Here is a 24721-nt window from a genome sequence, read left to right as displayed (position 1 = left end):
CTATCTCACCTAACCCTAAGCAACTTATGGCCCCTGTCAAACTTAGTCTCTGAGGAGAGAACTAATATCAAATTAGTGGATTCAGTTAAAAAATAATCATATACAATATCTTAATACTATTGCAGAACAGCCCAAACAAAGTTAGTTCAGAGTAATCAAATGATATATCAGACACACCATACCTGACAGAGGAAATACAGAGATGCAACAGACAGGCTAGTAAAACCATCTGTCCTTCTACAACCCCATTTTGGTCTTCTACATTCTGCCTAAATGTTTCTAGATTCAAAATTCAATTTTACTTAATTCATTCTATTCAATCCGGGACCGTTATCCTCTCATGGTAAGCTTTGTCTTATGGATTGTACATCCTACCATAAATAGACAATGCAGTGATTTTAGCTGCGGGAAATGTTTTCTATTTGTCATGTAATGGCAAGAGTTGCAAGTAAATAAATTGCAGAAGTTATTTTTACCTGAGCAACTCTTTATGAAGCTCTGGAGATGTCATAGATTCAGGCAGATGACTTGCATTGTTCTCATTCAATGTTGAGGCATTGTCTCCATCTTTCCAGACCTTTACAGCCTTACCAGCTGCATGATGAAAATCTGCTATTTCGACAAGGCGCTTTTTCATTTCTTTCAGTAAGTTAGAGTGCGAAGTTGTATAAAAATAATGTTTTCCAATACAGCCACTTACTGGCAAACTGAATAAAAGATAAGCTTTTGGAATTTTCTTTCAAGTACAAATATTACAATTAAAATTACACCAAATTATTGAGATTTCATATACATTGCTGGCTCAAAAGTGACAGATCTGTACCGCAGAAAACTTTTCAGCATTTCAAATCATATCCTCAATTGTTAGACATAAGAATTTCTATCATTTTACAATACCAATCAACTGAGTAACCCTGCTCTGAAGTAGTCAAAAAGAAAATCTAAATCAGTGGCTCTTCATAAGTCTGATACTGAATGTGCATTTGGTTTTCGTTCTCTCTATGTGAAGTTGAAGAACAGTGACAATTTTATTCATAGCTGAGAAAAGGGAAATCTGAAGCTGTAAAAAAGGGACTAGAAACATAACTCTAGCTGAAGGAGAGCAGGAGACTGCATTTTCTTTACAATCAGGAGTGTAGTGCTAGAAAAGCACAGCAGGTCATACAGCATTCAGGGAGCAGGAAAATCAATATTTCAGGCAAGAGCCCTTCATCAGGAAGCCTCATTGATGAAGGGATCTTGCCTGAAACACTGATTCTCTTGCTCCCTGGATGCTGTCTGACCCGCTGTGCTTTTCCAGCACCCCACACTCGACTCTGATCTCCAGCATCTGCAGTCCTCACTTTCTCCTGCATTTTCTTTATAGTCAGGTCTCGAGTTACAGGAATGAGTGTCAAAGAAAAGATGTTAAATGGGTAGACCTTCAGGCTACTGATATATATTTTCAAATTTTAAAAACCGTTTTAACATTTCTGAAATGAAATTAAAATGTAGCCAATTTCTGCATGCTACACTTAAGAAATGAAAAGGAGATATGTTTGGCAAGATTTCACTTAATTATTAAAGCATTAATGACAACAGTTACATTAAAATTAAATGGGAAATTTTGCCTCAATAATTTATAAAAGCTGACAGACTAATCAATGACAAATGCTGGCAGCAAGAAGTAAGTTTTTTTTAAGAACAGGAAATACACACTTTATCCCAAGTTTTAAGTGATTCTTTTAATATATAAATAGACTGTCTGAAATGACTCAGCAAGAAAAGTAAATCAAAAGTGTTAAAAAGTTACCCAAACTCTGGCCCAGGCCGATGTAGATAGAGAATGAAGAACTTCTGCCAGATGAGAGGGAGAAGTGGATGATCTGCAGGAGTAGCTAAAGCTTGATGGGCCCAGCGATAGATCATTAGCCGCTGAATGGATGGAACAACTGGCAATTTTAAGTGGCTTTGTGCCTTCTGTAAATAAATTAGACAATGAATGATATCAATTCTCCACTTTTCTAAAGTGTAAAAGCACAGCTTGATACTTCTGGGGTCTGTAAGACTGGTTAAAAAAAAGACCATTTGTTGTGGTAATTTTGTCGTTGAAAAAGTAAAAATATAAGAATAAAATTTGACTTTGTCTCTGATTAAGCATGATCTAAAACCTTTTTTTAACATAAGTATTTCCTGGTTTCTGGAATGGTATCAGTCCTTGCTTGCTTGGGGTGGATGAAAGGTGAGGTGAGTGGGGAGGGGGGGGAGAAGATGAATGATTATTTAGCTACCTTCTACCACATATCCATTAGATAGTAAATTTTGTAATATTTTGATCTAAAAGAACTTGAGCAAGAATGAATTTCCATGCATTATGGGAGACAGAAACTATCTCGAGGAATGAATGCTTATTCAGCTCTATTGTAGAGATAAAGGAGTTTCTGTGCTGGTATGCATTCTGGTCAAAGAAATAAATCTGGGACTTGAATATTGATTAGGTGGCGCAGTTACTAGTTAAGTGAACTGCAATTGTGGGACAGCAAGAACAGGAAGTGTGAATATTGGACAGAAAATAAATCAATTAATTAAGTAACTGCTCTAAACTAGTTCAGTAACTGCCAGACAATAGACTCCTCTGGATCTCAGTTGTATAAATGAGAGATTTAGCTTAGTGGGACAGAGTGGAGAATTGCTGCCAGTTTGTTGAGTAAGGAATAGAGAGTTCCTTTTTCAAGCAAGTCAGCCTCAAGGAATTCAGGACTTCAAAAGCTGCACAAGAGGGCAGGGTTTTAAAAATCAAAATGATACAGATAATGGTAAATTCATTAATCTCTAATCTTCAGTTTATAATTAATACTGTAAAAGTAAGCTTAAGTTACAGCAAACCAACTCAGCCATGTGGACAGTATATCCCGTGGCATTTGGAGAATTGTATACACTTCAGTGGAACTAGATGAATATGTGCAGAAAGTGTTACCACAGGCAGAAATATGAGCTTTGGTTTTGAAAGTTGAGCTGCAACTGGAGTCATTGGTGCATCTGTAAAGCTGAGTTGTGTGTCACAGGGTCAGCACGGAAACAGACCCTTTGGTCCAACTCACCCATGCCAACCAGATATCCTAACTTTAATAGGTCCCATTTGTCAGCATTTGGTCCATATCCCTCTAAATCCTTCCTATCCATAAACCCATCCAGATGGCTTTTAAACATTATTGTACCAGCCTCCACCACTTCCTCTGGCAGCTCATTCCATACATGTACCATCTTCTGCGTGAAAAAAGGTGTCCCTTAGGTCCTTTTTAAATTTTTCCCCTCTCACTCCAAACCTATGCCCTCTAGTTCTGGACTCCCCCACCTCAGGGAAAAGATCTTGTCTATTTACCCTATCCGTACCCCTCGTGTGGGTAGAGAGATGGTCACAATGCAGGTAAGGAGCATGCAGGCAGATCGGGAATTGAAGGCTTATATACCTTCAATAGGGGCAGATAGAGTGACTGCCAGACAGCCCAAGAGAATCTAGCAGTTAGTGCAGGAGTCCACAGAACTCATGCCCAAGATTCAGATTTTTATTATGGATACTGGTGAGGATGATTACTAGAGGAGAAGGTGAGGGACTGCAGATGCTGGAGATCAGAGCTGAAAATGTGTTGCTGGAAAAGTGCAGCAGCAGGCAGCATCCAAAGAGCAGGAGAATTGACGTTTCGGACATGAGCCCTTCTTCAGGAATCTGAAGAAGGGCTCATGCCCGAAACGTCGATTTTCCTGCTAGTTAGATGCTGCCTGACCTGCTGCGCTTTTCCAGCAGAGGATGGTGACTCCTCAGTCCAATGCAGCAAGTTCCAGTCTGGTACACCATTGGTGGACTAGCTATACAGAAGGGGGAGAAAAATAAAGCAATAGTGATAACAGGTTCATTAAATCAGGGAACAGATAAGTATTTCTGTAGCTCTAGATGTGACCCCAGGAATTTAAAAAAATTCTTTCGGGGATGTCTGGAAGGCTGGGCCTCCCCCATTACCTTCAAGGAGGTAGTGGTGACTGACTTCATGTCTGGCAGGGTCAGTTGACTCTGCAGTCCAGTTGGTCTCAGTACAGATGGCTCAGAGCACCTCAATCTCCAATTTTGGGTTGCTAGGTCAGTTTGACATATATCCCAATTGGTTCAATGATAATATCATATAACTTGATAGAAGGTATCTTAAATGTGAAGTCAGGACTTCCGATGCACCTGTAGGAAGCAGTCTGGGAAGCATGAGATCAAGTTGTTTTCTCCTTTCTGGTTGTTCCCTCACCACCTGCCACAGACCCAGTCAAGCTGTTGTGCCCTTTATGACTTCACTAGTAATGGTGCTACCAAGCTGCTATTGGTGATGGCCACCCAGTATATCTTCTGCATCCTTGCCACCCCCAGTGCTTCTAATCAAACATTCAACATGAATTCATCAATAGTAAATGATAATTATAGCAGGAAATTTCCTTGACCATGTTTGACTTGGTGTTTTCACTCATTAAAGGGTCAGGAGTTAATGTTGAGGACACCCAGAGGCAATCCTTCCTAACTATCTAGTGGATTGCCACCTCGACTAGGTCTGTCCTGATAGTGGAGCAGGACATACCCAGAGACGGTGATGACAGTGGTGTTTGGGACATTGTCTCTGAGATAATACTCTGTGAATATAACCATATCAGGCTGTTGCTCAATTAGTATGTGTGACTGCTCTCCTAACTTTTCTTTTTTTTGTAGATATTTTTATTGAAATTTAACATTTTTGCAAATTTACAAAAATAAACAAAACTCTCAAATACAAACATTGATGTACAATTAAATCATATATACAATAGTCAAAATTTAACAAAGAAAAGAGAAAGAAGAAAACAAAAAAAAACGAAAAAAGAAAGAAAAAAAAACTCAACTTTCTACTAATCTAACCTATAACTAACCAGAGTGTATACCTAAGTCTCTTACATGCTCGGAATGTATAAACATCAAATATAATAAAACCCGTATTCGCGCAGGATTCCTCTCCCAAGGGGCCCCGGAGCAGCCCGGTCTGAAATCTTCACTAAATAAAAGCCCTTGTTAGGATAACCGAAATATCTGCATTTATATAATTCAAAAAGGGCTGCCATATTTTATAAAATAATTCAGTCTTTCGGTGCACCATATTTGTGAGGAAGTCAAGGGGGATATATTCCATAATTAATCTGTGCCAATTTGAAAGTCCAGGGGGGCCCTCAGCCACCCAGTTCACCAAAATATTTTTCCTTGCACAGAAAGAGAGAATAGAAAATAGTCTCTTCCCATGCATATCCAGAGATGAGAGGTTCGAAAAGCCCAAAAGGAGAGATACAGGGTCCACCCTAATTTCCGTTCCTAAAATTTCTGTCAGGGTATTTGCCACTTTAGTCCAGTATCTGCGAATTTTCTGACAAGTCCACAGACAATGTACAAGAGTACCCACCTCTATTTTGCATTTAGGACACATTGGAGATGCTCCTGCCTTAAATTTTGCCAGTCGAGCCGGAGCTATATGGGCCCTATGAAGTATCTTTAGTTGGATAGCCTGAGTTCTGTTACAGATAGCAATTCTTCTAGCATTTTCCCAAATGTCATTCCACATATCCTCAGAGATTTCTAGCTCCAAGTCCTGCTCCCATGTTTTAAGCAGGTCATCCATGTCTCCTGAGACTCCATCATGTAGCAAATGGTATATAGTACTAACGGAGGATGCCCCCGCTGGTCGTAAGACATTACGTTCTCTGTCTGATTTATAAAGACTATCTATTAATGTAGTCTTCCTCTGTATATAATCTCGAACTTGGAAGTATCGAAAGAGATCCCCATTAGGTATTCCGAATTTCAGACGCAGCTGCTCAAAGGACATCAGGATCCCATCTTTAAATAGGTCCTCTAAGCATGAGATGCCCCTGGATCTCCAGAGTTTAAAGGTGGCATCTGTAATCCCCGGTTGGAATCCCCATGCGCCTACTATTGGTGCATGGGGGGATGTTTTATGTGAGTTACCCTCATTTTGCCGCATTATATTCCAGGCCTTGATTGTGTTTAATATTATGGGATTTTTACAGTGGTCTGTAATGATTTTCCTCTTATCTGAAAATAAAAGGTTAATAAATGGGTATTTTACTTGGGAGGCTTCGATATCCAGCCAAATTGATTGTGGATCAGATGAAACCCAATCAGCTATGTAACTTAGTAGGGAGCTTAACTGATATTTCCTAAAGTCTGGGAAGTCCAGTCCTCCCCTTGCCTGTGGAAGCTGTAGCTTCTTCAGCTTAATAAGGGGCCGTCTATGGTTCCAAATAAAGGAGCCCAACCAGCCATATAATTTACGTAGGGCTAGCCTTGGCAGCATCAGCGGGAGCATTCTCATAGGATATAAGAGACGGGGCAGAACATTCATTTTAATTAATGCTATTCTCCCTAGCTAGGAAATCGGAAGGTCTCTCCATCGCTGGAGGTCCTGCCTTATCCTTTCCATTAATTGTACAAAATTAGCCCTATACAGCTGATCAAATACTGGCGTGATAAAAATACCTAAATATAAGAAGCCCTCCAGGGACCAACGGAAGGGAAAAGGGGATCCGTCCATTAAGTGGGGTATCATAGCCAGACCACCCATTGGCATGGCTTCCGATTTTGAAAAATTAATTTTATAGCCTGAGAATGCACTAAATGTATTAATAACTTGAATTAGACGAGGCACTGACATTAAAGGATTACTGAGGAATAAGAGAACGTCATCTGCATAGAGGGTAATTTTGTGTTTACCTGTACCAATCCTCGGGGCCGTTATATTAGGATCAGTCCGGATGGCTTCTGCTAGTGGTTCAATTATCAGTGTAAACAACAATGGTGAGAGAGGACATCCTTGACGGCAGCCCCTACCCACACTGAAGTCATCCGATCTTAACCCATTAGTAATAACAGCTGCTTTGGGGTCATTATACAATGTTGAAACCCATTTGGTAAACACCTGTCCAACGCCAAACCTTTCCAATGTGTAAAATAAATATGACCATTCAACCCTATCAAATGCCTTTTCCGCATCCAATGAAATTACTACTCCTGGTATCTTTCCCTGATGACAGGCTTGGATCATATTCAAGACCCTTCTGATATTATTGGATGATCTGCGGCCCTTAATAAATCCCGTCTGGTCCTCCTTTATAATATATGGCAGTACCCTTTCTAGTCTTAGTGCTAACATTTTTGAGAGAATTTTAAAGTCTACATTTAGTAAGGATATTGGTCTGTAAGATGCACAATCTTCTGGGTCTTTTCCTTTTTTGAGGATAAGAGAAATATTTGCTTCTTTCAGCGTGGGCGGGAGACAGACCTGACTATGCGCAAAATTATACATATCCATAAGTGGGTCAACCAATATTCCTGTAAATTCTTTATAGAATTCAGCTTGGAAACCATCCGGGCCCGGTGCTTTTCCGCTCTGAAGTTGCCTAATTGCCTCAAGTATTTCTTGGACTGTTAAAGGGGTATTTAGGGCCAACACCTGTTCCGGAGTCAGGCCCGGGAAGGTCAAATTTTTAAAAAATGACTGCATCCTCCTAATCCTATCTTCACAATCCTGCGATCTATATAGTTCAGAATAAAATTCTTTAAAGGTCGCATTGATCTTTTTATGATCATGAGTCAGGGTACCTGTACTTTCCTTGATGGTCGGAATAGTTTGAGGGGCTTTCTTTTTCTTTGCAAGAAATGCTAAGTATCTACCCGGTTTGTCGCCATATTCATATAATCTTTGTTTCGCAAATAATATTTCCCTTTTAGCCGTTTGAGTAAGCGCGGTGTTTAAAGCTGTCCTAAAAGCTGTAATCCTCTGCAATTTTGTGATAGAAGGTCTATCAGCGTATGCTGTTTCGGCTGCTTTTAGGCGAGCTTCGAGCAGACGCTGTTGCTCTCCCTTCATTTTCCTCTGGGTCGCTGAATAGGAGATGATCAAACCTCGTGCATAAGCTTTGATGGTCTCCCACATCATTGACGGATTGCTAGCCGTACCAGTATTAATTTCTAAAAAAGTTTTAAGTTCTTGGGAGAAGTACTTTAAAAATTTGCTATCTTTTATCAGGAAGGGGTCCATACGCCAATGCCGAGCAGATGTCCCATTGTTCTTTACCTTAGTTTCCATGTATACAGCGGCATGGTCAGAGATTGCTATAGTACCTATTTTACAGGTTGCTATAGAGTTTAGAAAAATCGATGGGGCAAAAAACATATCAATTCTTGTGTGACATTTATGTGGATTAGAGTAGAAAGAAAAATCTCTACCCTGTGGATGGAGACATCTCCATACATCTACCAATCCTAATTCTTTATTCAGGTCCGCCAGTTGTCTAGATCTGGGAGATACTCCAGCGGCACTCTTGGGAATCCTGTCTATTTCCGGATCCATAATACAATTAAAGTCTCCCCCTATAATTGTATAACGGGCACCAAAGGCCATCAGTTTTGAAAAAGCTTCCGTTATGAATTTAAAGGGGTGTGCCGGGGGGCAGTATACATTTAAGATCCCATATTCCTCTCCATTTATGAGGGCTTTAATCAAAATATATCGTCCAGATTCGTCTTTTATCTGATTTAGAATTTTCAAAGGGAAGTTCTTCCGGACAAGGATAACGACTCCCCTGCTTTTTGAATTAAAAGAGGAAAAAAAGGCCTGATCAAATCCGCCCTGTCGTAATTTTAAGTGTTCTTTATCCGACAGGTGTGTCTCCTGTAGGAGAGCTATATCAACTCTCTCCTTCTTAAGCTTTGATAATATTTTCTTCCTTTTAACTGGCGAATTACTCCCCCTGACATTCCAGGTGCACCACTTAACCGACTGTTCAGCCATAATCATCTGGACAGATCCGAGACCCCTCGGGAGGGGAAACCCTATCTAGAACATCCCGAGCATGGAGCATACAAGATTTACAAAAGTAAAGACTCTCTGATACACTCAAAACAATATAACAAAAAACTCTTTCTAAGTATAAAAAATATAAAACATTCCGAATTGGAGATTTTCTCCCTTGTTCCCAGGGAGCGTCACTTCCTCTCCCACAGTCTATCTTACCCTCTTCCAACCAGTGCCCCACCCTTGACCCAGGTGTTCCTCAATAAAATGAGGAGAATTCAAATATAATATAAAGCTAGAGTTAACAGTGAACACCCCACCCCCACCCACACCCACATCTAAATATATTTGGGAATATTAATACCATATATAACTATAAGATTACAATCTCAACATGTAATACTTAAATATAATACCACAAAATAACAGGGGAAAGAAAAACAACCCCGCTCCTAAAAACAGAAGTAAAATAGAATAAGGTAACCACCTCTCCCCATCAACATTAACCAAACGCCCCAACATTTATATATATATATACACATACACACATAGGGGGAAAGGTAAGAAAAGATGAAGGGATGTAAACCAAAATAATGGGAAAGGCAGACCAGCGTCCACAATCCCTTACAGTTTATTTAAGAGAGTCCAAGAATTCCTTAGCCTTCTCCGGTGATCCGAAGTTATATATGGATCCTTCGTGGCTAAGGCGTAGCGTCGCTGGATATCGTAAGGAGTACTGGATATTTAAGTCCCTTAAACGCTTCTTCGCCTCATCGAATGCCTTCCTCTTTCGGACCAAAGCTGGGGAGAAGTCCTGGAACAGCAAGATCCTGGATCCTTTGTGGGTCATAGCTTGGGGATCTTTTCCCAGATTTCTTGAGGCTTCCAGGAGCATCTGCCTCTCCCTATAGCTCTGCAGCTGGAACAGGACCGGGCGTGGGCGCTGGGTTGAGCCGGGCCCACGTACTGTGACCCGGTAGGCCCATTCTACCCTTACCTGGCCTGATCCAGCAGGCAGATTTAAAAGTTGTGGCAGCCAATGCTCTAAGAATGCTATCAGCTGACCTCCCTCTTCCTGCTCAGGCAGGCCCAACAACTGAATATTTTTTCTACGACATCGATTTTCGAGGTCATCAATGTGGTTTTCTAGGTTCTGGACTCGATTCTCGAGAAAACGGATGTGGTCGGCTGTTGATTTTATCCCAGTCTCTGAGGCTGCGGCCTTCGACTCCACCTCTCTGACTCGGCACTCCAATTCCTGAATGTCTCTGCCCTGCTTCTGCAGCTCGGCTGATAGTGCTTCTCTGCTCTGCCGAGACTCATCGATAAAAGCATCAATCTTCGCCTCCCACCTGGCAAACATCTCCTCAAAGCTCATCTTCATTGGTAAATCTCCTGAAGTAGCTGAAGACACCTTTGTTGCAGCTGAAGAGGGAGAGGGTGGGGGAGGGGTCCCTGCTTTCTTAGAGCCGCCTGTTCCCTTCCCTTTACTCATTTTCCAGCTAGTATTAGACTATTTAAATGTACTAATAGGTAACTATTTAAGGTTAACAACTATTATAAATGGTTTAGTGAGTGTGGTGGGGATGGATAGCCCACTTTTCCCAAGTTTTGGGTAGAGCACTGTGGACTCAGTCTTGCTGGGTCGCCACCATCTTGGATCCCCCTGCTAACTTTTCTAATGTCTTCAGATGATAGTAAGAAGAACTTTGCACCATTGCCAGGGCTGATTTCACCATTGTCATTTCTGGTACCCAGGCCAACGCTAGGTGGTCTGTTTTCAGCTGTTCAGATGCAGTCCACTTCAAAGAGTAGTTAAGAGTCAAATACTTTACTGGGGACTGGGGTCACCTGTGGGCCAGGTCAGACACAGATGGCAGATTTCCTTCATTAAAAGGGCATTAGTGAATCAGATGGATTTTAATGGCAATCAACAATGGTTTTATGGTCATCATCAGAGTTTTAATTTCATATTTTTTTACACTAGGATCCCTAAGCATTACACCTGGGTGTCTGGCTTACTGGGCCAGCAACAATATCACCATTCCACTGCTTCCTGCTAAGGTGACTATATTGATATGTTGGCTCCCTGGTATCAACGTTAAAAATGTGTCAGATTGGCTGCAGGACATTTTTGTAGAGGAAGATTATCAGCCTATGGTTGCAGTCTGTGTTGATACCAAGGATATAGGTTGGGAGGGGATATAGTTTCATAGTCAGAACATAAGAAAGATTAGCAAGCAGGAATTCAAAAGTAAAAATCTCACAGTACCCAGTACCACATCTAAGTGAACACAGAAATAAGAGGATATGGATAGATGAATACCTGACTGAAATGATGGTGAAGGAGACAGGGCTTTAATGAAGCATGCAGGTGCAATAGGTAGTGAAGGCAGCAAATGATATGTTGGCCTTCATAGTAAATGGGTGAGAGTACAACAGCAGACATCATGTTGCAATTGTATAGGGCCTTAGTGAGACCACATTTGGAGTACTGTATACAGTTCTGGTCTCCCTATTTGTGAAGGGAGAGAGCGCAACAAATCTAAGTATAATGGTAATATCATGCAACATGGTAGAGGGTATCCTCAGTGTGAAGACAGGATGTCAGTTGCACCTACAGGAGGCAGACTGGGCAGCATGAGATCTGGTTATGGACAGAGTGCAACAAAGCTTTACCAGACTGATCCCAAAGATGGCAGGACTGACATATGAACAGAGAGTGGACTGGTTAGGATTATCTTCACTACAATTTAGAAGAATGAGGAGACAGGTAATCTTTCAGAAACTAAAAAATTATAACAGTACAAGACAGAGAAAGTATAGGAAGGATGTTTGTGATGACTAAGAAGTCCAGAACCAGGGTCACAGTTTAAGAATATGGGGTAGAGCATTTACGATTGAAATGTGGATGAATTTCTTCAGAGACAGGTGGTATTGCTGAGGCACTATATGAATAACTTGCTTCTGTCTTTACCAATAAAGCAGATGGTATTCAAACCATGGAGACAGGAAAAGGAATCTCAGTTAATCAAGTTCAAAATTGTTAAGGAAGATATTTATTAATGACTTGGATGGGGGGATTGAAGAGTGGGTCAGCAAGTTTGCAGACAACACAAAGGTTGGAGGTGTCGTTGACAGTATAGAGGGTTGTTGTAGGCTGCAGTGGGACATTGACAGGATGCAGAGATGGGCTGAGAGATGGCAGATGGAGTTCAACCTGGATAAATGCGAGGTGATGCATTTTGGAAGGTCGAATTTGAAAGCTGAGTACAGGATTAAGGATAAGATTCTTGGCACTGTGGAGGAACAGAGGGATCTTGGTGTGCAGGTACACAGATCCCTTAAAATGGCCACTCAAGTAGACAGGGTTGTTAGGAAAGCGTATGGTGTTTTGGCTTTCATTCACAGGGGGATTGAGTTTAAGAGTCGTGAGATCTTGTTGCAGCTCTATAAAACTTTGGTTAGACCGCACTTGGAATACTGCATCCAGTTCTGTTTGCTCTATTATAGGAAAGATGTGGATGCTTTGGATAGGGTTCAGAGGAGGTTTACCAGGATGCTGCCTGGACTGGAGGGCTTATCTTATGAAGAGAGGTTGAATGAGCTCAGACTTTTTTCATTCGAGAAAAGGAGAAGGGGGACCTAATTGAGGTATACAAGATAATGAGAGGCATAGATAGAATCGATAGCCAGAGACTATTTCCCAGGGCAGAAATGACTAACACGAGGGGTCATATTTTTAAGCTGGTTGGAGGAAAGTATAGAGGGCATGTCAGAGGCGGGTTCTTTACACAGAGAGTTGAGAGAGCATGGAACGTGTTGCCAGCAGCAGTTGTGGCAGCAAGGTCATTGGAGACATTTAAAGAGACTACTGGACATGCATTTGGTCACAGAAATTTGAGGGCGCATACATGAGGATCAGTGGTTGGCACAACATCATGGGCTGAAGGGCCTGTTCTGTGCTGTACTGTTCTATATTCTATATATTGAATATGTTGTCAACTTAGGAGTTGACAAGGCAACAGGACCAAGTGACAGTCATTCTCAGGTGCTAAAGGATGTGAAAGTACCAAGTGCGGAGATAGAGGCCGTGATGTTTCAGTTTTCCCTGGATTCAGCAGCGGAACCAGAAATGTATACATTAAGCTCTGCTGCAAGGAAAAGCTCAGCAATTATAGTCCAGTCAATTTAACTTTCGTAATGGGGTAACTTTTATAAATAATAATTTAGACAGATGTACAGCAAAAAGTTATAAGTTATGGAATAAAAAGGACAGCGGCAACAGAAATGCAAACTGGCTGGATAAGAAACAAAGTAATATTTCACATACTTTTCAGTTTGGAACAAAATTTGTCATAGAGTACTCCTGGGGTTGGTATTGGGAGCCTTGCCTGTCCTAACATATATCAATTATCTACACATGGAGTACAAAGGATAATTTTTCAAATTTAGAATGATAAAATATTTGGGAAAATTATAAACTGTGACGTACACAGTGTAGAACTTCAAAACAATATTAATGAGTTTGAGGAGTAGATGGATAGCTGGCAGACATAATTTAATGTTGAGAAGTGAGAGGCAATACATTTTGCTGCAAAAAACAAATAGACTTGGGTGTACATGTGCCTAAGTCAATAAAAGGTAGCAGGAGATATAGAGAGTGCAGTTAATAAAATATACAGTATCTTAGACTTTATTAATAGAGGCATTCAGTATAAGAGTAAGGAAGCTATGCCATGTGCACAATGGGAGACCAGTGAGACCTCAACTGCAGTATTACGTATAATTCTGTGTGGCACATTAAGGATGATGTGAATGCACTGGAGAACGTGCAGGAGAGCTTTACAAGAATGGTAAGTTGAGAATCTGAAAAGAGATTGGCAAAGTTAGGACTGCTTTACTCGAAGAGGAGAAATCCAAGAGAAGATTTTGTTTTCATTTATTCTTGGGATCTGGGCAAGATAGCCCAACACTTATACCATTTCCAGTTGTCTGTGAGAAGATGCTGATAAGTTGCCTGCTTTAACTGCTTAAGTCCATGATAAGACCATCAGATATACAAGCAGAATTGGGCCATTGAACCTATAAAGTTTTCTCTGCCATTCAAACATGGCGGATATGTTTCTCAAACCCGTTCTCCCTGTAATTTTTAATCTGCTTTAATCAAGAATCTATCGCTGTCTTAAATACCCTCAGTGACTTGCCCTGCACAGTCTTCTGTGGCAATAGGTTCTACAGGTTCACCACCCCCTAACCAAAGAGATTCCTCTTCAACTCAGTTCTGAATTGTTGTCCCTTCATTCTGAGGCTTCAATAAGGTGCCCCTTATCCTTCTTAACTCAATTGGGTACAGACCCAGAATCTTTAATTGTTCCTCACATGACATGCTCTCCATCCCTGGGCTTATTCTTGGATACATCCTTTGGAACCCCTCCAAAAGCAAGACATCCTTCTTTAGATATGGGGCCCAAAACTGCTTGTTATATTCCAAATGTAATCTGACCACAGCCATATACTGCCTTAGCAGTAAATCGCCATTCTCGTATTCAAGCCGTTTTGAAATGAATGTTAACTTTACATTTGCTTTTCTAACTGCCAAGTAGACCTGCATGTTAACCTTAAGAGAGTCCTGGACTAGGATGTCTAAAGTCCCTTTGTGCTTCAGATTTCTGAAGCCTTTCCCCATTTAGAAAAGAACCCATGCCTATATTCTTGCTACCAAAGTGTATAACATCACACTTCCTCACATTGTATCCCATCTGCCACTTCTTTGCCTGTTCCCCTGTCCAGGTTCATCTGCAACCTCCCTGACTCAAAACAACTTGTCCCTCCACCTGTGTGTCATCTGCAAACTTAGCAACACCATCCTTAGTTCCTTTGTCCATATCATTCATGTATCACATGAATAGTTATGGTTCCAATATGGGGCTCTGCAGAACTCCATGAGTCACTGGCTGCTATTCTGAACAAGACTCCTTTATCCCCACTTTCTGCCTGTCAGCCAATGCTCTATTCATGCCAGTACCTTGCCTCTAACAGTATGGGCTCTTATTTTATTTAGCAGCCTCCTCTGCAGCACCTTGTCAAAGGCCTTCTAGAAATTCAAACAGATCACAGGATTTCCTGTGTCTAACATGTTCATTACCTCCGCAGAGAATTCCAACAGATTTGTCAGGGATGATCTCTCTTTGATAAAGTCATGTTGATTCAGCTCTATTTTACCATGCTTTTCCAAGTGCTCTGCAATCTCATCCTTAATAATGAACTCTAAATCTTTCCAACGGCCAAGGTCAGGCTATAATTTTCTGCAATGACCTCCTCCTTAAACAAGGTGTTACATTTGCCATTTTCCAGTCCTCTGGGGTCATCTCTGACTCTAGTGATTTCTGAATGATGACCATTTCTGCATCCACAATTTCATTGAGGGGTAATGAGTCCAGTGGTCTGTGATTTATCAATCTTCTGGCCTTTCACCTTCTTTAGGCACCTTTTCTTAGTGTTGGCCATTACATTCACTTCTGCCCCCAACTCTGTTGAAGTTCTAATATCCTACTGATGTCTTCCATTATGGAAGGAGTTCCAGGATTTTAACAACGAATAAACAATAGGTAAGGTTGGTAAGTGGCTTGGAGAGAAACTTGCAGGAGGTGGTGTTTGCGTTTACCTGCTGCCCTTGTCCTTCTCATTGGTAGTGGGTTTGGAAAATGCTGATCAAGGTGCCATGGTCAATTTAATCAAATAATGTTGTAAATGGCTCACAATGCTGCTAATGTGTCCTAATGGTGGAAGAACTGAATGTGGATGTGGTGACAATCAAGCAAGCCTTACTTTGTCCTGCAAGGTCTTGACTTTTTTGAGTGCTGTGGGAGTTATACTCATTCAGGCAAGTGGGAGTCAGTTGGTGAGTTACTAGCTGCAGGAGTCCTACCCCCTAGCCTGCGTTTGTAGCCAAAGTACTTACAGAGGTAGTTCAGTTCAGTTTCTCATCAATGGTAACCCCAGAACATTGATTGTGGAGGAATCTGGTGATGGTAATACCATCGGGTGTTAATGAGGGATGGTTAGATTCTCTTTTATTATTAATGGCCATTGCCTAGCACTTGTGTGAATGTTAATTGTGATTAGTCAACTCAAACCTGGTTATTATTCCAAGCCTTGCTGCATTTGAACACGGACTGCAACAGTATGAGGAGTCCAGAATAGTGCCGAACATATCGTAGGCATCAGCGAACATCTCCACTTTCGCTCTTGTGATAGATGGACGTAACTAATGAAGCAGCTGAAGATAGTTGGGCCTACGATACTACCCTGAGGAACTACTGAACAGATGTTCTGGAGAGATTCTCAACCTCCAACAACCGCAACCATCTTCCTTTGTGCCAAGTGTGACACCAACCAGCAGATAGCTTTCCCCTGACTCAAGTTTTGCTGGGATTCCTTGATGGTACATTTGGTCAAACATAGCATTGATTAGTTCACCTGACAAATTCAGCTCTTTGACTGAAGCTTTCAAAATCTTGAGGGGTCTGTTTCTACCAGTAAAAGAATCATGAATGGGAGGGCACAAATGTATTTAAATGTGAAAGTAGTAAGTGTGATGTGAGAAAAAAACTCTTTCACAGAGCAAACGGTTCTCATTAGGAATGCACTGCCTGGAAATACAGCGGATGGAGGTTCAAGAAGGCATTAGACAATTATTTGAAAATAAACAATGCATAGGGTTATGGAGAGGACTAGGAGATTGCCACTAAATCGTTTGGTTCATTTGAAGAGTCACTCCAGATACAATGGGCCGAATGGCGTCATTTTACATTGCAACACAGTTGTGTGGGACACTAGGTTCAATTGCTGCAGAAATGCTGATTATCTTGTCTGTTTAATATTCCATATCTTCCCACTTAGACCTGTTCATGGGTGGCCTCCTAAATCTTGGAACTTGTTACAAAAGACATTGTATGAACCCACAAATAATGCAAAACTCAAGGGTCCAAACCTTTATTTGTTGTGGAATTTGTCTTCTAAAGAAATCATGTGAGTGGATTTCACGTAATCATCTACATGACCTAAAATGCACGAATGACTCAAATAAGTGTTGATAGCTCTACATTTTCTTTATTCTTTCACAGGATATGGCATCACTGGCAAAGTAGCACCAGTTTCCCATCCCTAATTATCCGAGAGACGATTGAAATGAATCTACTTTGTCAACTATTGCACAGTCACGCACAATGCTCTAGAATTCTGATCCAGTGACAGTGAAAGGAACAGTGATTCCAAGGTAGGATGGTGCACAGCTTGTACAGGAATTTAATAAATGGTGATCCTATGCATCTGCTACCCTTTGACCTTCTCGGTGGTAGAGATTGTGGATTTAGAAGATGCTGAAGCAGCTGAACTTATTTACTGAAAATCATCCTGTCTACAGCACACACTGTAGTCACTGTGTGTTGATAATGAATGATGTTAATATTTAAGATGGCGGATGGGGTTCCAATCAAGTAGAGGTTGTCCAGGACATCACAGAATTATTATCATGCAGAAAGAGGCCGTTCGGCTCATCATACCTACACATGATCAATTTTGTTGAGTGTTGATGGAGCTTACTTATTCAGGCAGGTGAAGAGTATTCCATCATACTGTTGAATTGTGGCTTGCATGTTTTGGGTAGATTTTAAGGTGTCAAGAGATGAGGTGTCTGCCTCAGAGCTTCTGACATGTTCTTGCAGCCACAGTATTTGTATGGCTAGTCCAGTTCAGTTTCTGGTCAATGTAACCCAAAAGACAGTAATGGTGCGAATCACTGGTGGTAATATGATTAAAAGTCAAGAAATGCTGATTCTTGTTTGTTGTAGATGGTCATTGCGATGGTTTGTGACATGAATGTGACCTACCATTTACTCATTCATGCCTGAATATCGTCCAGGTCTTACTACATATGTAAATTGATGCTTCAGTATTTGAGGAGACATAAATGGAATACTGTGCAATCATCAGTAAACATCCACAGTTAAGACCTAATGAAGAAGGGAAGGTAATTGAAGATAACTGGACCTTGGCACAATCCCAGAGAACTCCTGCTACTATGACTTGGAGCTGAGATAACTGGCCTCCAACAACCATCGCCATCTTGCTTTGTGCTATGCATGATTAATCAGAGGAGGGGTTTCCCCAATTCCAACTGACTTCAGTTTTGCTCCCATTGGCTTGACGGCACATTTTCTCCTCTGAGCCTTGATGTCACTCTCACCTTACCTCGAGTTCAGTGTTTTTGGTTTGCATTTGTTCAAGGCTATAATGAAGTCAAGAACTAGGTGACTCTGGCTGAATCCAAACTGAATGTCAGTGAACAAGTTATTACTGATTAAAAACCAGGTAACACTTCTACTGATAACACTTTTCATCACTACACTGGTGATCAAGAATAGACTGACAGTGGATTGCATTTGTCCTGCTTTTATGGATAGGACATACCTGGGTAATACCTCAGACTTTTGGGTTATGCCAGTGTTGCAGTTGTACTGGATGAACTTGGCTAGGGGAGTGGCATGTCTTAGAACATAAATCTTTGGTACTACATTTGAAATATATCTAGACTCAGTCTTTGCACCCTCCAGTGCCTTCAGCTGTATTTTATCACAGATTGAATGAAATTGGCTGAATACTGGCACCTGTACATTGGGGCCTGCCAGAAAGTCAGTCACTTATGATCTGCTAACAGCCACCTCCTTAGCCCAGCACATCAAAAATTAGCTACAGCACATTACAGAACAGAGAAAACATCAGTACAGGAACAAGTCTGTCAGACTCCATATCTATGTCGACCATGATGCTATTCTAAACTAATTCCATCTGCCTGCCCATGGTCCAGATCCCTCTATTCCCTACATGTTGTCATGTCTGTTTAAATGTTTCTTAAACCTTGCTATTGTATCTGCTTCTACCACCTTCCCTACCACATGTTTGAGGCACCTACCATTCTCTGTGTAAAAAAACTTGCCTTGCACATCTTTGTAAAACTTTCCTCTCTCATTTTAATTCTATGCACCCTAGTAACTGACATTTTCAACCTGGGAAATAGACTCTGGCTATAATCTCCATCCAAGCCTCTCATCATTCAATACATTCACTCCCTCAGCCTCCAACACTTGCAAAAATAATCCAGGTTTGTCCAATCTCTCCTTATAGCTAATATACATCACACCAGGCAACAACCTGGCAAATCTCTTTTGCACCCTCTCCAAAACCTCCATATCCTTCCTATGGTGTGGGGACCACAACTGCATACAATACTCTAAATGTGGCCTACCAAAGTCTGATACAGCTCCAACACAATTTGCCAAATGTTATATTCAAACCCCTGATTGATGAAAGTAAGCATGCTATATGCTTTCTTTACAACTTATCCACTTGTGTTGCCAATTTCAGGGAGCTATGGACTTTCAAGATCACTCTGCATATCAAAGTTCCTAACAGTTCTGCCTCATTGACAGAAGAGATCCCAAATAGGGTTCTGAAAACCATTACTAGACACACCCTCCCCCATAGGCCCAACACAGTTTGGTTGGAATGCCTGATATTCTGATCCATAACAGCCATCTTTCCTCTCACTGTGATGTTTGTAAATATATTAGATTTTACAACAACCTTCCTTAATTAAGCACACTGTAATCCAAATAAATTACAAGAGACAAATGAAAAAGACATCAAATTCCTATCCTGCTGATCACCAGAAGCAGAAACAATTCCAGGTGAGGATGAAAGAAATGCTGTTAGAAGGGCAGCCAATACTGGTATATTTGGCAATTGTAAATGATAAAAGCACCAAATTTATCAATAACCAAATTCACCAATAAAAGTACCTTCCGGTTATCATATTTTACGAGATCATCCTGTTTGGACATGTTATAACACACACCACCATGGGTACGTGGGACTTGAATCTGGACCTTCTGTGTCACAATACACATAAAGTCATCAGATTTTGGCTAAATTGTACGCATTCACATAAAGTAGTCTTCATACTAAATTAGATTGGTCAAGACACGATAAATCGCATTATACACAATTAGCTTACGTAGAGTTAATACATACTCTTAAGGCTTGATCTGGAGTAACTGATGGTTTACTGATTAATTCAAATTCCACGTATCTACGGAGCTGAGAATCTTCTTCGAAGATTGCCTCCATGTTAAAAATGATCCAGGAGAACCACACCTATTTAGAAGAAGTTGGTAAAGCATTGTGATACTGAACAGATATCTAACCTCGGCAATTCAGAAAATGAGACTTTTTTTTTGCTTTGGTACAATAGCCTCTACGTGCATTCAATGCTTAAAAAACAATGAATGCACAAGTACCCAGTTTTTTCACCCATCCTAAATGTTAAACATCAGCAAGTCATTACACTTTAGAAGAACTCTGCCAAGCATTTATCCAATACCTCCTTTCACAGTAATTTTGACTTCAATTGCTGCACTGTTGGAGACAAGACATTCTCACAGTTCCCATTTTAAAGTCACCCATTGTGTTACATCTGTGTTGTATTACTGTTCGTTTTTGCCTTATGGTGCCTGGGGCAGAGATGGAACTATTACTCGATGGCAGAAATTTTCTTTATAAATGTAGACATTGTTAAAGAATGGTTGATCACATTATTATAGTTTGTTAATATAATTGTTAAGGTTGATAGAAAAACATGTGGAAATTAATGGTCTGATCAGTAGGGAGCAGAGGGCTCTTGTGGAGCAGTCGCAGTCTCCGTCTCCCTACCTAAATGCCAGGAAGAACTGGGTTCAAATCCAAACTTGTCCAGAGGTGTGTAATAATATCTCCGAATAGATTGATTACAAAGATCTCCATCAGGTTTTGGGTCCTCTTCAGGACCTTATACCTGAACCAGGAGGCCCACATTCAAGTGTCAACTGCTCCAGAGGTAAAAACATCTCTGAATAAAATGAATAGAAAACTAGGTTAAATTTAAAAAAAACAAATAGGGAGCAGAGGACTCTTGTGATTCAGTACTATTTCTCTTACCTGTTAGCCAGGGGACCCAAGTTCATGTCCCATCTGCTTCAAAGGTGTGTAATAACATCTCTGAATAGGCTGGTTAGAAAATATCGCAAAAAGGAAGTAGCAGGGATGCCAGTTGAGGTGAGGATGATTAGACTGGGTAAGTTTTTAAACTCTCTCCATGAAGATCTGTATCTTGGTTTCTTTCCTGGCTGTGTTGGTGCAAACACCATTTCCAAGTTATGCAAAGAACATGCACGTGCTCTGACATGATCCGACATCACAGAAGTGAAGAACGTGAACATCATAGAATCAATGGACAAGTAGGTGGTACCAGGAGTATGAATAATAGAATTCAGAACACAGAAGTCTGAATCACTTGAATCCCACATTGATGTTGAGTGATGGGGGTCAGAGGGAAGTAGGAGGAGGGGCAAGAGGAGAAACACACATCAGCAGTCTGTGACATCAATCATCCAGGATGGGCAGTGGTTGGATGGCCGAACAGGCAAGTGGCGAGAAACAGCAGATAGGCTGAGTGTTGTTGGAGCTACAAATGGGGAATTTTCCATCACATCCTTGACTTGTGCCATGTAGATCGACAGGATTAGGGGAGTCAGTTGGTGATCTATTTACTGAAGGATTCTCTACCTCTGGCTGGTTCTTGTTGCTACTGTATTGATAAGGCTAGACAAGTTCAGTTTCTGATCAAATGTAACCCTTGAATGTAGTTAATGGAAGATACAGTGATAACAATGCCATCGAATATAACGGGCTAGATTCTCTCTTGTTGGACATGATCATTGCTTGGCACTTGTGAGACGCAAATGTTGCTTGTCAGTTGTCAGCCGAAAGCCCAATATACAAGTTATTAAAAATATTTAAAGCAGGCTGTCTTGTTAGTGGTGTGATTAGAATTTTAATATATATATATGTGTGCGTGTGTGCTTGTGCGTGCGCGCGTGTCGTATAGAAAAGGATTTACCTCAGTTGAAGTAGCACTGCCTTCAATAAATGATGGAGTCAAGTTGCCAGCTAACATCCAGCTCATGAATGAAGTGAACACTCCACGATCACCATGGTATCCAAGGGCACTCTAAACGTTTTATTCAAATAAGAATACCTTTTTAGATATTTATAAGAAACAACAAACCATATAACTGGATTTATGCAAATGTAACAGGCTTCACTATTATAAATCAGAATTGTAAATGAGGAAACAAATTGACACATTATATGGATAGGCCTAAATAAATAATTAATTTTAATACTGCGCCTATTTTAATATAAAATGTAAATATGTGTTAAATGTTTTTAAATGAAAATTCTTAGCTAGTTTATGGTTTAAATTCTCTTACTGAACAGTGATCAATGAAGAAAGTTTTTCTCATGATATTTGGCTACTCTCTCATCTACATGAAACCACGTGTGTTCCATGTTCAGCTGTACTAACAGTTTTTTGGCTAGTTTGAAGGTTTCTGCAAGATACCTTGTGCAGTTGATAAAGGGACTTTTGCAAACAGTCTTCTTGTTGATAAAGAAATGCCACCTTACAAAGGTTATTCATCAAATACAAAACACTTCTGTCTTTGTGCCAAAGCTGTTGGCTTGTCAAGACCTGAGTCCAAAATTCCAGAACAGCAGCTGCTCCAACTCGGTCAGGTTTATTGTTTTCTGAGACGTGAGTCTGTAAACATGAAAGGCAGTTAATTGATTTTTACAGCATCATATCCAAATGCATTAACTATTGTACTTATGTGAACATAAAAAGTAGTTCTCTGAAATATATCATATAAATGTCTTTCATGACCACTACACATGCTAAATCACTTTATGCCGATTAAGCACTTTTGAATAATCATTGTAACAACATAAGCAGCTCGGAGACCGATTTTTGCAGAGCAAATTCCAGCCACGTGATAAAGGCCACGTAATCTGTTTTGTATTGCAAAATGAGGAATTAATATTATCCATGACGCCAGGGATAGCTGCCCCATTCTTCTTTGAATGAGTGTCAGGATTTCTGTTATATCCATCTGAGAAGGCAGACCAGTCTACTGTTGCATCTCTCATCTAAAGACATTACTTCCCTATTGCATCAGTGTCAGCCTCGATTTTTGTGCTTATGTCCTGAAGTGAGACTTGAATTCATACCCTTCTCAACCAAACAGAATGTGCTACCACGTGAGCCATGACTGCACTTTTACTTGAACATTATCTAGCATTCTTTGTAATACTCAATTTTGACACCATCCTTTGGAGAACATACAGAAAAACAAACTTGACATTAAAAATTGTATTTTGAACCATGTGAAACCTCAGCCATCTTAAAGCTAATTCTAGGCAGTTCAAATGATATTTTTAAACCAAATGATTCTGATAGGTCTGATCTAATTTTTTTTATTTGTACACAAGATGTAGGAGTCACTGTTGGGCCAGCATTTATTACCTACCCCTACTTCCCCATTTACTGCAAGAGTCCACACTTTCAATAAATGCTCAGGGATGCCATTTGGGAAGAAGAAACATCCAGGAACGCCTTAAAGAAAAGTCAGTTTGATCTTGTGTTGTCTAGCATATCATTTTTAATGCCAGGGAAGTGTTTGCCAGCTAATGAGTATGACCTTATTTGCTAAACAATTAAGATTCTCATTATAACTTGTTACATCTGTGTTTAAAGTGATTGAAACTTAAAAGATAGACTTTTGCTTTTGGAGTCCATATTAAGTAAACGCAAAAATTTGGAAAAACCTAATGATGCGCTGAAAAAAATGAGAGATTAAGAAGCTAATTTTCAAACTGAAAATCTACTCAGAATAAAACATGAGAGGTTAGGATATTTAGAGTAAGAGGGATAAAACTTTCATGTGGATCACGTGTGAAATTATTAAGATTTGTTTATAAATTAGTACATCCAAATACAATTATTTCTTAGAATACAGTAGTAGCAACTAGTCTAAGTGGAAAGAAATCAGACTTTGTATGGAGCTATCCCTAGAACTGAATAAATATCCTCAAGTAGCCAGATTCACCCATCTTGGCACAGTAGGATCTGTTTGCAAGAGATAAAGTAGAAATACTATCAAAGCTGTCAAGTGACTGTAAATGTCTACGGGATATAGGCATTACTGACCAATTGACTATCTATTCCTATCTATTCTCAAAGATAATGGCAAAAGTCCATCTCCTTGTTCTGCCTCAATTCATGTGGTGAATGCTGTTAGGGTAATGGATTACTGATCCAAGTTAGGATGGTTGTGTGCCTTGGAGGAGACCTTTGAGGGAGAAAATATCCAAAGTGCTATATCTTCTTCCTCGGTGGTGCAAGCTGTAGTTTGAGGAGGTTATTAATTCTTCCATGGATGTGGACGTTATTAATTCTTCCATGGATTGGTAGTGTCCTTGGCCTTTTGTCACCTACTCCTCAATGCCCTCAAACTGTCTGGCTTACTGGACAACTCAGAGGGCAATAAAAGTTAACAAGATATGATGGTCTGGAGTCAGATGCTGGCCACACCAAGGCTGACTGGCAGATGTCCTTCCCTAAAGAATAATTAGTTTATCGGACAGGATTTTATAACACTCAATGATAGTGGTCACAGTCACCATCACCGAGACTAACTTTATAATCCAGATTTATAAAATGAATTTAAATTTCCCCAGCTGCCCAGGGTTTGTGTACTTCCCCAGAGGATTAGCCTAAACCTCTGGATTACTAGCCTTGTGACATTGCCATTATACCAACATCTCTCCAGTTTCTGTATTTGAGGAAGACCTATTTCAAAATCGCTGCAGTATATTTTGTAGCTGATACAACCTGAAATTTATTGCAGTGTGGTGAAGAGATCTAATGCTTA

At 40.4% G+C, this 24721-nt stretch overlaps 1 protein-coding gene across 1 annotated transcript in view; it reads right to left on the bottom strand.

Moving 5' to 3' along the window:
* Nucleotides 1-24721, bottom strand: part of epg5 (ectopic P-granules autophagy protein 5 homolog (C. elegans)) — a 152262-nt gene that overhangs the window by 59782 nt on the left and 67759 nt on the right. The window contains exons 19-23 of the mRNA XM_060821832.1: nucleotides 22354-22551; nucleotides 21850-21960; nucleotides 19947-20069; nucleotides 1793-1959; nucleotides 477-707 (exon numbers count right to left, since the gene is read on the bottom strand). Coding sequence (XP_060677815.1) covers nucleotides 477-707; nucleotides 1793-1959; nucleotides 19947-20069; nucleotides 21850-21960; nucleotides 22354-22551 — 830 coding nt within the window. The remainder of the gene's footprint in view (nucleotides 1-476; nucleotides 708-1792; nucleotides 1960-19946; nucleotides 20070-21849; nucleotides 21961-22353; nucleotides 22552-24721) is intronic.

The sequence above is a fragment of the Hemiscyllium ocellatum genome, chromosome 1 (assembly GCF_020745735.1).
Source record: "Hemiscyllium ocellatum isolate sHemOce1 chromosome 1, sHemOce1.pat.X.cur, whole genome shotgun sequence".
Lineage (NCBI taxonomy): Eukaryota > Metazoa > Chordata > Chondrichthyes > Orectolobiformes > Hemiscylliidae > Hemiscyllium > Hemiscyllium ocellatum.
This window is presented reverse-complemented; position numbering and strand designations above follow the sequence as displayed.